At 39.0% G+C, this 13943-nt stretch overlaps 2 protein-coding genes across 9 annotated transcripts in view; one reads left to right on the top strand and one right to left on the bottom strand.

Moving 5' to 3' along the window:
- tiam2 (TIAM Rac1 associated GEF 2) overlaps positions 1-6181 on the top strand; it is a 112616-nt gene extending 106435 nt beyond the window's left edge. For all 5 annotated transcript variants that reach the window (XM_062976962.1, XM_062976961.1, XM_062976963.1 and 2 more), the window contains 4 exons: positions 492-597; positions 1631-1718; positions 2505-2659; positions 5016-6181. In XM_062976962.1, the coding sequence (XP_062833032.1) occupies positions 492-597; positions 1631-1718; positions 2505-2659; positions 5016-5656 (990 nt within the window). In that variant the 3' untranslated portion in view covers positions 5657-6181. The remainder of the gene's footprint in view (positions 1-491; positions 598-1630; positions 1719-2504; positions 2660-5015) is intronic.
- The window catches only part of tfb1m (transcription factor B1, mitochondrial), a 33766-nt gene continuing 25939 nt past the window's right edge, over positions 6117-13943 (bottom strand). For all 4 annotated transcript variants that reach the window (XM_008123678.3, XM_008123660.3, XM_062976983.1 and 1 more), the window contains 2 exons: positions 9800-9927; positions 6117-6656 (listed from right to left, as the gene is read on the bottom strand). In XM_008123678.3, coding sequence (XP_008121885.1) covers positions 6413-6656; positions 9800-9927 — 372 coding nt within the window. In that variant the 3' untranslated portion in view covers positions 6117-6412. The remainder of the gene's footprint in view (positions 6657-9799; positions 9928-13943) is intronic.

Genomic DNA, 13943 nt, shown 5'->3' with positions numbered 1-13943 from the left:
GCTCTAGTTAGATCAGATCCACTGATTGAGTACTGGTTGGAATTCACTTGTGAACTTGAAACAGACTTGTGTCTGCAGGAAATAGAACTGAACACTTTTACAATGTATATATTCAACAAAGCATGTTATGCTACTAGAGGGAACCAGCAAACTGACTGTTGAGCATAGGGACCAATGGACAACAGAACAGATGTGCACAGTGACATTGGCTAGGAAGTGCCAATATGCACCAGCAGGTAGCATCATGTTGCATGTTATCACAGTTTAGTAATGCAGTTCTTTAGCACCTCTACTATGTAGCAAAATATATGTGAAGATATGCAGTATAGACCATAATAGAGAATTCTTTGTGTGATCATTAGTTGATACAGTGAGCCAATTCCGATTGGAACTAGCAATAGAGCAGGCATTAGTGTTTTAGGAATACCAATCTAGTCTACCTTTTAAAAAGGCAGCAGCACTTAAATGTTTTTTCTTTTTTCTCTCTCAAGGCAACCAATGTCCGTGCTACCCATAATCATGGTGATTTGGACTTATTTAAATTCCGTTGGTTGATTCCTTTGTCTGCACTTCAAGTTCGACTGGGAAATACAGCAGGTTGCTATTGTTGTGGTTGTTATTTTGTTCAACATTATGTATTGTTACTTATCTGGAAAGCTTGTCTTACCACTTAGAATAATCTGTAATGACTGTTGGCCAGAATTCTCTATGCATTTGTATTAACTAGGCACATCCTCCTGGCTTGGCCCCTCCAAACCTGAGAATAAGCATCATTCATACATCCTCTGACAGTTGGCAGAATGACAGCCTTTCTCCCCATTCTGATGATGCTAGGTAAAGTAAGTTGAACAGTGAGTCACGATCATGGCAATGTCAAAATCATCAAAATCATGACTAAGTACTGGTCGTGAATGCAAAACAGTTGTGGTTAGGTAACTGTTCTGTATATGTGATCACGATTTAGTCATGATTGTGACCTTGTTATCTCTTCCTCGCAGACTAATTTACCAAGTAGAGTCCTGCATGAGAAGAAGGGGATCCATTCTGCTGACCATCAGAGCACAGCTGAATGTTTGTTAGGTTTGGAGGGGTGAAGCCCAGGAAACGTTACTTAGCTGATTTCTTAGTTAATTGTAAACTAATTCAGAATGCTGGCCTACATTTTTTCTCCAAAAACGTTGTAATTGTAAAGTACATTACAATTATAGCAACCCCATGCCTTTCATAAAGTTTTAGGCAAGGATTACTCAGAAGTCATTTAGTCTTGTTCTTTCCTCTGAAATGTTGCCTACAGCATCTGGTATTTGTTTGTGTTTCCCGTTTATGTAGTAACCAGGGCTGACTCTTCTTAATGTCCAAGATAAGATGGTGTTTTAGGGTGTTAAGGTCCTCTTTTAACAGACTACAGTATTATATATTTAGCAAATGAAATGGAGGTAAGCATTTCTATAGGAAAACATTAATTACTGAAACAGAATTAAGAGTCTCACCATGGACACTAGTTTTTGGATGATATTAAAATCCTATTGAGTTTTTGGATGATATTAAAACTCCATTGAGGCTTCAGTCTTCCTATTAAAGATTACAATCATCATGAAATACTTACAATCTAATTCCTTTCTACATACAGGCACGGAAAACAACTGCATTTGGGAACTAATTCATATGAAGTCAGAATTGGAAGGAAGACCTGAAACAATCTTCCAGTTATGTAGCAGGTAAATGGATAATACAAAGATAACATCCCCAGGTGTATTTTTCCCCTTCCTCATCCCTCCACAATAACCTTATTATACAACTTTTCAGTAATTATATTTATCTTTCAAGTAGCATGGCAAACTGAATAGTGCTTGTTTCTGTAAGATTTTCTGTGACACTCCACGAGCGTGTTTCCCAAGGGGTGAGGGCTCGGCCCAGGGAAGCACCCCTTGAGCACTGCTGCAGCAGCGATCATGGTGCTCTTCCAGGGCTCTTCCTCCTCTCTCTCCTCTCAAGCTCCATTCGCTCAAGAGAAGGAGAGGGAGAGGGAGGGGCGCCCCCGGAGGTGCCTCGGGACTCTACTGTATATATATCTCAGGCATAGCCAAACTTTTTGACCAACATATACTTAACAGTATTCCAGTGGAAGATCCTAGGGGCCATCCTGCCATGCAGAAAAACCACAATCAAAGCACACCCTGAGCAGTGGGAGGGAAATAGGGTTTTGGAAGCAAGGGCAAGGGGGAAAAGGATCTGGGCAGTGAGGGAGGTGAGGAAAAAGGCTTTTGGCAGTGGGGGAGGCGAGGGAGGAGCAGGAAAGAAGAGGGAAAGCTTGGAGGGGGGAGGAGGAGGGGAAGCGCAGAGCCCCAGTATGCTTCGTGGAGCCCCAAGGGCTCTGTAGATCACACTTTGAGAACCGCTGGGCTAGAGAATCAGCATCAAATCACACTGATCCTGAAATGAGAAATTTAAATATAAGAAATTGGCATTTTTATAAATCAAACACCATTTTCTTCAATTTATAGTGACTGTGAAAACAAATCCAATGTTGTCAAAGTGATTCGTTCAATCTTACGAGAAAACTTTAGGCGTCAAATAAAATGTGATCTGCCTTTGGAGAAAGCATGTAAAAACCGGTTAGTTCTGCCTAAGAATCGAATCCCTATTTCAGCGAAATTGGGTAAGAATATATTTTCTCAATCTATATGTCAAGATTTTTATCCATTCTAATGTTCTGATTTTATCCAAACACATAATCTTCTTCATCTGATTTTGATTGCGCAGTTTGGAAAGTGCTAAATTCCAGAAAAATTGCACAATTCTGTGTTGTCAACAAATAGTTTTTTGTGGCCTAGAAGATATAAGTTAAAAAACAAAAAGTTGTATTGATCTTATTAACATTGTGGAATCATGGGAGTCATGAACCTTCCACAGGGCCTGAGAGTAAAAATTGGAGTCCTCACTCTGAAGCTATAGGAAGAGTAAGCTTCTTCGGGAGATAGTGGTGGGGTAGAAAAATAAAGTTACTTACTGACTTCTTCTCAGCATTCTTGTTCTAGTCTGTCTGTATCTGCCTGGAACAGACAAAGTAACGAATAGTAGCTGCCTCTAGAGTCCCTTACTGAACATGTGTGAACAGCAAAAGTGGGGAAAGTCTTACCAGCATGTAAAAAAGCATAAAACTATAGGTCTGGCCACCAAAGTGGAAATCTTAAGAAAAGGGGAGGTTGGTGAAAGACAAAATCATCTCTGGATGCTGTTTCGAAGAAGCCTTAAAGGGGTCAATAAAAGAATGAAAATGTTCATGCACACTTATGCAAGGTTTACCTGATCTGGATGTTGCATTCATATGGGCATATTGTTCATTGGTGTATAAACCTGCAACTGTTTTTTGTATTCTTTCCATGTTATTTCTATCTCTGTTAAAGAGTACCTAGAAATGCATTTATAGGAACACCTCAGTTAACAAATTCTCCAAGAAAGAAGTTCCTGACTTTTTTATGACCACTCATCTTTACTCCCTTTTTTTCCTTGTCCTCTGACTAGCTGGAATATTTAGCAACCTTTGCATTTGGAAGATAATGAAGGGCTGGGGAGACATAGACTTTCAGTGTGAATTTGCTGCAGTATGTCTGCAATAAACAAATCAGTAATGCCAAAACTGGTTGAAAATGTAATTCTAACTTAGCAATTCTATGGTAGGTATATATGCCTGCTTACCACAGACAAGGTAAATAGCAATTGCCCTGAGAATTACTTAGCAAGCATGAATGAACCTGGGGGCGGGAGGAGGAGGAAAGCAGACAGTTATCAGCTATTCCAAGTACATTTTTAAAACAACAGAAAAAAAGTTTGACTAGTGAAAGGAAGGAGAAAAATAATTCCTGGATGCATTTTGGAAAAAAACTTTCAAATTTTTGAAAAAGTATTTGGTTGTTTTACAAGTTTTACAGACCTAGTTATTCCATTTCACATGTGCATAGTGTTAGGTTTGGATAGTTTGTCAAAACATGTTGAAGTAGTGTTCTTTTTATGGTAATCTATCCCTACTTTTCCTTTGTCATTTCTGCCTCTGATACAAATTTTTCTGTTAAAGAATTAATGCCGTTGCATATCTTCATTAATTGAGGTATACCTGTTTGAGGGCCTCCTGTGGCGCAGTGTGTTAAAGCGCTGACATGCCAAACTTGCGGACCAAAAGGTTGCAGGTTCAAATCAGGGGAGTGGAATGAGTGCCCGCTGTTAGCCCCAGCTTCTGCCAACCTAGCAGTTTGAAAATATGCAAAAACATTGAGTACATCAATAGGTACCACTCTGGTGGGAAGGTAATGGCGCTCCATGCAGTCATGCTGGCCACATGACCTTGGAAGTGTCTGCAGACACCACCGGCTCTTTGGCTTAGAAATGGAGATGAGCACCAACCCCCAGTCGGACACGATTGGACTTAACGTCAGGGGAAACCTTTACCTTTACCTACCTGTATGAGACTTCTCAATCCATACCTGCCTTTCTTAAGCCATGAAACTTATGGCTCTGGTGTTGCTTTCCAAAAAATGGCTCCCTTTCTGACAGCTTCATCCTGTGCCTGAAAGGCAGATGACTAATAATCCCTCACTATACGTCAACATCTATGAGATCTCTGTTCTTGCCAGCTCAAACTTGGATCCTCTTTGCTTAGCAGTTTGTGCTTCCATATCATGGGGGTTGGTCCAGTCTATTTTAGTAGGTGGATAATTCTCAAGCTTTTTCCCTCGTAAGGTTTTTCATGTATCACACAGCTCACTCTGTCATTTATCACAGCCCATCTGAAGACTCCAGCAAATTGGGTTATTTTGCCACATTCTAATATTTATATTGTAATCTTATTTGTGAATTCTCCCTATAACATATTAAATGAAGCTTTAAAATGTGTGCATGGTTGAATTCACTCCAGCATCTGAATCATGCTTTAAATGTTGAAGAACAATTCTGAAATCTCACAATTACAATTAAGGTTACTGTGGTTGAGGACAATAATCTTGTGTTTTCACCGGCAGCTTCCTCAAGATCCTTGAAGTTATTAAAGAACTCTCCCAGTAATGAATGGAACATGGATGCAGCCAAAGGAAATGAACTAGATTCAGATGAATGCAGCCTGAGCAGCAGTACTCCAAGCAGCAGCTGCCATACCACTGACAGCCTCCTGGAATCAAAAAGTTCCTCCCCTGTGAAGCACCTTCAGAACTGCGCCTCCGATTTTTCAGACAGCCCTGTCAAAGAATCTGACATTTTAAGTGATGAGGAGGATGACTATCAGCAGATTGTAAAGAAAGACAGCCCCACAAAAGGCATAGAAATCCAGTTCCAGCGGCTAAAGATTTCTGAGAATGCAAGCAATGATGCTGAGGAAAGGTACCCTTTGGAGAAAGTGTGTGTGGATGAACAGAAGGGAAGAGAGCATCCTAAACTAGTGCGTGCACACTTTTGCCCCATTAAGCGTAAGGCAAACAGTATAAGACAGGATAAAGGGATGTTACTGGCAATGCAAGAAAGGCATCAATCTCTTGACAGTCATCCTGATGCTGGAAGTTTTGACTTGAATTCTATTTTAGAAAGGGAATTTAGTGTACAAAGTTTAAGTTCAGTGGTTAACGAGGATTGTTTTTATGAAACTGTAGATAGGCATGGGAAGTCCTAGCTTCCTTCTTCCTCCATCCCAAAAGATTTTATTTACATATTTTTCTCAAACAGCTGGTTATAAGTAAGAACTGTTAACTCTTCCATTTAATGCACTACTGTGTTTTCCCACAGAATTAGTTGTAAAGGCTTAAGTTATTTTAATTTATTACAGAATAGACAAATTAGATTGAGCTAGCCTGTAAATTAATTCTGTAAATTAATCTATAGCATTTGACAAAAGTTAATTACATTTTTAAAATTAGGAAAAAGGGGATTAAACAGTATGATCTACATCTTTTGACAATAATGCAAACAGCTTTGTTTAACCATTTAAGTTTCAGTTAAATTTTGCTTTATTTAAAGCAGAATTTATTTTTTATTCATTACAGAAAAAATAATGTTGCACTATGTTGTAATATGTTGTTTATACTTGATTTATATATATATATATATATATATGTAAATATGGAAGTCTGTACTGTAATCTTGTATTTTTATTTTCTCTACAAGTTTGTACAGTAAAATGTTCAATGATGTAGGCATAGTCTTTGTATCACATTTCCTTTTCTGAAGTTTTGAATTCAGTACTTTGGCTCCAGGGGCATTTTAATCTTCTTCTATCACTTGATTGTACTTGGAATCATTTATGTGGGAGCGTACTACATCTTCCATCTTTCAATTTCACATATCCTTTAGGTCAAGAAGTCTTCAGAAAATTTCACTTCAGTCAACAAAACCAATTTTACTTCTTGGCTGACTCATTTTAGAGAATTGACTATATCAAGTCATCATCTGATGTCCTTTTAAAGTTACTCTTTTTTCTTCTTTTCTCTCGCAGTTCCTCTCTATAATTATATGCAAAAAGGCTTGGGTCTTCATCACACATTTTCCTATAGACATCACAAAGATTTTTAAAATGAAACATGGAAAGCTGAGTTGGGCGTAGAGTTGGATCAACATCTGCCAACATGAGCATTTGTTCCGCTTTTTCTAAACGTGTGGCTTCTGGAAATAAAATCCTGAAAGATAATAGTGGACATGATAAGCAAGGGAAACTGTAAGAAAGGATTAACTAACATTGTCTCAATTTATTTAGATCCCACAACTAGTTAATTCACTGTTGCTACTACTAATCAAGTGCAATAAACTGGCCATAGGCTCTCATTATATGATGCTTGCAATAAAAATATAATCCATTACTTTCCAATATAAGGGCACTATTACAATGCACAATTTCCCTCCAAATTTCTAAATACAGTACAGTCTCACTTATCCAACGTAAACGGGCCGGCAGAACGTTGGATAAGCAAATATGTTGGATAATAAGGAGAGATTAAGAAAAAGCCTATTAAACATCAAATTAGGTTATGATTTTACAAATTAAGCACCAAAACTTCATGTTATACAACAAATTTGGCAGAAAAAGTAGTTCAATACACAGTAATGCTATGTAGTAATTACTGTATTTACGACTTTAGCACCAAAATATCACGATGTATTGAAAACATTGACTACAAAAATGTGTTGGATAATCCAGAACGTTGGATAAGCGAGTGTTGGATAAGTGAGACTCTTTTGTATAGCTAACAGCTAGATACCCCATTAGGAAGGAGGAGGTGAAAGTAGGCTTCATCCTCTGCACATATCAAGGAGAAATACTTGAAAAACCAAGTCTTAAAAGAGGAAAGAGTCTCAAAGAGATGTTATAGCCAAGACAGCCTTGCCTTTATGCCCAATTGAAGAACACATCGCAGAGCCTCATCTAATGTTCAGAAGGGTTTGGTAAATGTCCTCTTTCAGGGATGGGTCTTTATAGGGTAACTTGTACCCACCATCGTGTCTCAAGAGGGTGCACCTGCGCTGTAGAATTAATGCAGTTTGACACTGAAGGGCATTATAGTTATGTGTTGTAGAAGCAGCAAGGGGAAAGACTTCCTGGTGCACTTTTTGGGATCTAGAAGCATCTTAGAAGAAAGTTTCAGACTCCTAGTATAACTACAAAGGTGAATCACTGAACTGAAATCCAGTAATTCAAAAACTCTGCTACTTCTAACCTCAGTGAGGCAGAGGCCACCTTAGCTCACTGAGGGGTTTGAAGTATGAAGGTCTAGACCAGGCCTGCACAACATGTGGCCCCACCAGATGTTTGGGACTCCAACTCCCAGAAGCCCTAGCCAACTTTTCCAATGATCAGGAATTCTGGGAGCTGAAGTCCAGATCACCTAAAGGGCCACAGGTTGTGCAGGCCTGGTCTAGATCCTTATCGCTCCCATTTTGCACAGAATAAAATGCACTCAAGCAAACTTATACTACCTTTGGGTAGTACTGCTGAGTCCGGAGATATGTAAATGAGTCAAGGGTGCTTCACTGCATTAAAGCTGTAGCTCAGAGAACATGGTAATGAAAGGTTGGGGCATGGCTCAGTCTAGAAATGTCAGCCCAATATAAGAAGGAGGGCAAGGGCTTGGTACAGGAACAAGCAGCCTTTGAAGGCAATGTCAGAGGGCCTACATATGTAATGTTACAGACATGATTGTAATGCGGACTTTTCACTGGAAGATTATTTTATTCAGTTACATCTGCCTTTACTCCAGCCCCGGAACTCAGAGTGGCTTGAAAAGAAGATGGCATGGAGTTCCTTATCACATGCTAAAAGTCCTCAGGGAACTGCACTGGAACTATTTGGAGAGTTGTTGTTGAAGGCTTTCATGGCCGGAATCACAGGGTGGTTGTGTGTTTTCCAGGCTGTATGGCCATGTTCCAGATGTGGGCAAAACATCAGGAGAGAATGCTTCTGAAACATGGCCATACAGCCTGGAAAACACACAACCACCTTATTCCGAAAGGTGCTTCAAAAGTGAAATAAATGTCTGCTTACAAAAAGGGCTCCCCATGGAAGTGACTCCTGAAAAAGGGCTTCCTCACAAGCTAACCACAACTGAATCCTGACTGTAGCTCTAGAATGTCAGACTTCTTGGCCTTAGTCTTAAGCAGAGTTACTGAGGCAGTGGCTCCAGCTTTGGAGGCTGCTGGTATATTCTTCAACTGTAACACACTCCTAAAAAGCAAGTTTTCTGTGAAAGTGTAAGCTATTTCCTAGCATAGCTACTACAGGTGGCAGTGAAAAAAATGAGCACAGCAGTGACAGGAGCAAAGAGAAAAAGGGGATGCTGTCAAGAAATCAAACTGTCCTACTAGCTCACACATTGCTTGAGAGAAAGTTTTCTGTCTTTCTCTGCCTCCCACCATCCTTGCTGCTCTGCATTTCCACAAGAAAAATATACTATGTTGGGAGTAATGGACTGTTATGCAAATCATAGGCCAGGAACACATAGGACATTTAATACTGTTTTCATTTTTAAAAAGTACTCTTATTTGGACTCCTAAAGTAGCTAAGAAATCTTGCATGGCTCAGTGTAGCATATGAGTTCCGTATGTAGAACGACACAATGCTGAGCTATCTGTCACCCCTTCAACCTACCATATTGCTGCAGAAATCCTCTCTCTTGGCTATGTATGTCTGGATAATTGTAGTGGGAGACAGAAGCATTTGGCTATATCCCTGTAAACAGATAGCTTACAGTGACATTTGCCAGTGTTATTTGGCTATTTAACTGTCTACTGCAAACATTTTGTGTTCAGCTGAGGAGACACAGGCCTTGGCCATCCTTGAGATTTGAAAGGCCATGCTTAGGGGGCTTCAGAGGCTCTCTGATAAATATGAGGAGGGCGGGGGCGCTTTGGTCACTGCAGGGAAAGGGATATCCACCTACCCTTGGTAAGTTTTGGTATTGACAATTACTAGTTATATGGTGTCATTTTGGAAAGAGAAGTATCAATGCATTATGTATATGTATAACTGCCCAAAGGAAATTTGAAGGCAATTATTATTTTCTTTCTAATTTTAGAAAAATAACCTCTCTATTTCTTTTGTTTTTCTTTTGTTCAAATCTGAGAAAACTTCTTATAATACTTCTATCTCTCTTGCTCTTTCTCACACACACATGCATACACACAAAGTTAAAGATCCAAATTTACCATTATAGATGACTCGTTAAATCAAGGAGAAGTTGGTGAATCCGCTGTTTTAATGAGTATATTAAAGCTCAGATTAACCAGTACACTTAGGCCATAATTTATGTAAATGAGAAAGATCTCTTACCGTATACCATGGTGACAGTATTTTCTTCTGAACTGAAAAACACTTTGAACAACTTTTTCCACCAGTTTAAATGGTTGTTCAATCTTTGGTTGCACTAGTGGTGTAAAATGAACAACAGTCACATCTACCTGCGAATGAAGATTTAATAAAAATATGGCTTAAGAAAAGGATCTGGGAATCTAAAGAAAGCTTGTGGTTAAATATTATTTGTTTAAAGATTTCTAATTAATGCATAATTTAAATGTAGTAAATGAGACTTCATCTATCTGAAAAACAGAAGCTTAGTGCATAGACCCCTTGCTGTATCATCATGTAATGTATTGCTTTCAGATAAATACAAAAACATCCATCCATGTCAAAGGTTGCTACTGCAGGCACAGAATACAATGCCTGTTGTCTTCTTTCTTTTTCCACACACCATGGATAACAATGTGCTTTAGGTGCTATATGATTTTACACTGAAAGTGTTCAAGTTCCAGTTACACATAAAACGATGAAATAATTGCATTTATCTCAATCAAGCTATTCTGAATTCATGTTAATAAAGCACATAGTCCTTGCAAGGGTCACCTTGGAGGCCCTCTTACACTTTTCACCATATTGCACAATCCAAAAAGAAAAGTATCTAAACCACACTAAACTCAATCCTTAAAAATCCCATTCCCATTTATTTCAGTGGGGTTCGAGCATACCTAATTCCTCTAAATTTGACCCAGTTTTGCATGATATGCTCATGCTACATGAATCAAATGGGAAAGTGATCTATTTTAGGAAATTTTAGCATAAGGAAATCTCCCAGAATTGATTGTTTTCATACATGATAGCAGTTAAATAGACAGCATCGCTCTTTGTAAGTAGGGCAAAAAATTAAAGTATATCTTATGCTTTGAGCATCCTTCTCTTCTAGTGCTTCAAGAATGAAATCAGATTTCACAGAAATTTATGAGTTGCAGAAGATCATTGCTATTGAATAGAGGCATTAATTCTTGGCTTCTAGCAGGAACCTTGTGAAGTATAGTGCCAGAATGTATCATGGTTATGCGACAATTAGAGAAATGCGGCAAAAAAGGGGATGCAAAATTCCTTTAGTGTTGAAATTGTCACTGAAAAGGATTTGTGAAATCGTTTCCCTAGATCTGGTAGTGGTTTTCTGGCAGCATTCTTCTAGTAAGTTGGAACAAGCCTCCCAAGAATGGGAATACTTTGGCTAGCAGAAAGTAATTTTGGATCCAATCAAGCATAATAAATACTTGTATACATCAGATAACAGATGAGTATTCATAATAAAATATCACAGTCTTAGTGCTACACTTGGATATTTACATCCTGTGGAAACACAAAAGACATCTCATCATTCATGCCATTATAGGCTTGATTTCACAAAAGTAGGAAAGCTGCTTTGTTGCTATAGGAACAAATACATGACAATATTGTTCACTTGTAATTGGATGACTGGAAATTACTGACATTATATCTTATTTCTTACTTATACATATTAAAATGTTAAAAAAAGTTTAAAGGCAATGCAATGCTTTTGGGTTGGAAAGATTAGCCGTTTACAAGAAATGTTGCCCAGGGGATCCCCGACTGAATTTATTCAGTCTTCGAGGAGGCTCTTTCCGTGTCCAAGAGCTCGAACACTGTTTCCATCCTAAATATCTTGGTGTCACCTTAGACCGAACACTAACATATAGGAAACACTGCATGAACACCAAGCACAAAGTAGCTGCATGCAATAACATCCTGAGGAAACTGACTGGCAGTGCGTTGGGTGCAGACCCACAAGTAATAAGAACATCAGCCCTGGTCTTGTCTTTCTCAACTGCAGAGTACGCCTGTCCTGTTTGGCACAAGTCTGCCCATGCGAAGCAGGTGGACATAGCACTGAACAAAACATGTAGAATAATCACAGGATGCCTAAACCTACACCTGTTGATAAAAACTCTACAAGCTAGCTGGCATTGCCCCCCCTGATGTGCTGCTAACTGTGAGAGAAATAAAGTTGAACATTGTGAAAGCCACCCACTGCATGACTATAAGCCCCCTCCCAGTAGACTCAAATCAAGGAAAAGCTTCATGAGAACCACCACTCCTCTTGATGTTCCCCCAGCAAAAGCAAGGGTGTCCCTCTGGGCAGCTAAACCAGGCAATCCCAATTGGATGGCTCCCCATGAGGGTCTGCCTCCAGGGGCAAACCACGAATGGGCAATTTGGAAGTCCCTAAACAGACTGAGAAGCGGAGTGGGCAGATCAAAAGACAACCTGGTAAGATGGCACTACCTGGAGGAACCTTCCACCTTGTGTGACTGTAGCTGAACAAACAACTCCTCATATGTATGCTTGCCCACAATGCCCTGCCTCATGCACGGAGGAGGAGTTGTTTAAAGCTACGGACAATGCGATTGCTGTTGCCTGCTTTTGGTCCAAAACTATTTAGCTGTTTGTGATTCCTTTATTTTTATCACTTTTAAACTTATTTATTACGCAATGCTTTTGACACGAAATAAAACTTATACATATTAACAAGCTGGGGTAAAAAAAAGAAAACCAAAGGAGTATACACTAAGAGAACTAAAAATGAGACTAACTTAGTTGTTTCACTGGTATTTTTAGGAGAAAAACCCCTGCAAAGACAATGTATAACTTCGTCTAGACACACATCCTTACCCTCTGCCACATCGACTGCTCAAGAACAATGGAATTTGCTATGTAGTATAATCAGTACATCAGAAACATGCTATTAAGTCTAGATTTTTCCTAGCATGTTAAAAAAAACAAATCTTCTGTACAAAAAGATCCAAAAAAGCACTGAAAGAAGAGAAAACAACCTGAAACTATATTAAGCACACCACATATGCTCCTTTGAGCTTCTTGGAAGAGTAGATTTTTTAAAAAAATGTCCAAAGTGGACAGCATTATTCTAACCATTCAGTTTTGTTCCTTCTGCTTAGCTGCCTCAAAGTCATCTACAGTTTTAAAGAACCCCTTTCATTATTCCATATGAATAGTGGAATAGCAGCAAAGCACCACTACTCATATGTTGCAATCTTCCAAAAAATGTTTTTGATTTAATTTGCTTTTTTGTATTGAACCTTTCGTAAGCTATCCTGAGAACCCTTTGAAAGGTAGCAAAAAACTGAATGTCCAAAGTGCTTCTAGAACTGCTGTTTGAATTCTACATATTGGAATATGTGAACCCCTTACATAAACACACACAATTCTACTCTAAAATTCTACAACTGCAAGCACAATGGTCTGCTGTGTTTGAAGGATGTGAAAGAGCTGAAGATTACTATTTGAGAAGTTCCACCAAAATGGGCATCAATAAGAATCCAATGACAAAGCCTGCCTAACTCTCAATTTTCTGTCTTTCCCCAGTTCATTCCCCCAACTCTCCTGGTCTCCACCCTAGGAATCCATGTATAAAATGTGGTTTTCCCTTCCCCCCAATTGACTGTCTTCTGTTTAGAGGAAAAACAGGAATGCATGGCCCTGCAGATGTTGGAAAGCAACTCCCATCATTTTTCAATACCCCAACATCTGGAGGGCCACACATTCATTCATCGCTCGTTCACTAGATGCTGAACCTAACACCTCCTTAAATAGGATAGAAGTGCATTAAAGTTTGCTGTGCAATGTCAACATTACAATAAATACATTTCCAATGTTTTTACTACTATAGTCAGGGGTCCTCAAACTTTTTAAGCAGAGGGCTGATCCACAATCCTTCAGACTGTTGAGGGGCAGAATTATAATTTGAAAAAAAAACAAAACAACAAAATGAACAAATTTCTATGCACACTGCACATGACTTATTTGTAGTGCAAAAAAACAACAATGAAAGAACAATACAATATTTAAAAATAAAAATGATTTTAACCAACATAAACCAATCAGGATTTCAATGGGAAGTATGGGCCTGCTTATGGCCAAGAAGATGGTCAAGTTAATTAGAATTGTTGTTGTGTGCCTTCAAGTCATTTCAGACTTTGGACGAGCCTATGTCTAAAACTGAGAGTAGGGGCCAGGTAAACGATCTTGGCGGGCCGCCAAATTTGGGGACCTCTGCTATAGGTGATTCCTCATGGCCAAGTGTGATTGTCTCCCAAGGGTAGATTGATGGTGACCTATTCTAGATCCACAT

This window comes from Anolis carolinensis, chromosome 1, assembly GCF_035594765.1.
Source record: "Anolis carolinensis isolate JA03-04 chromosome 1, rAnoCar3.1.pri, whole genome shotgun sequence".
In the NCBI taxonomy this organism is placed as follows: domain Eukaryota; kingdom Metazoa; phylum Chordata; class Lepidosauria; order Squamata; family Dactyloidae; genus Anolis; species Anolis carolinensis.
The sequence above is the reverse complement of the archived record's forward strand: the minus strand, read 5'-3'. Positions and strand labels throughout refer to the sequence as shown.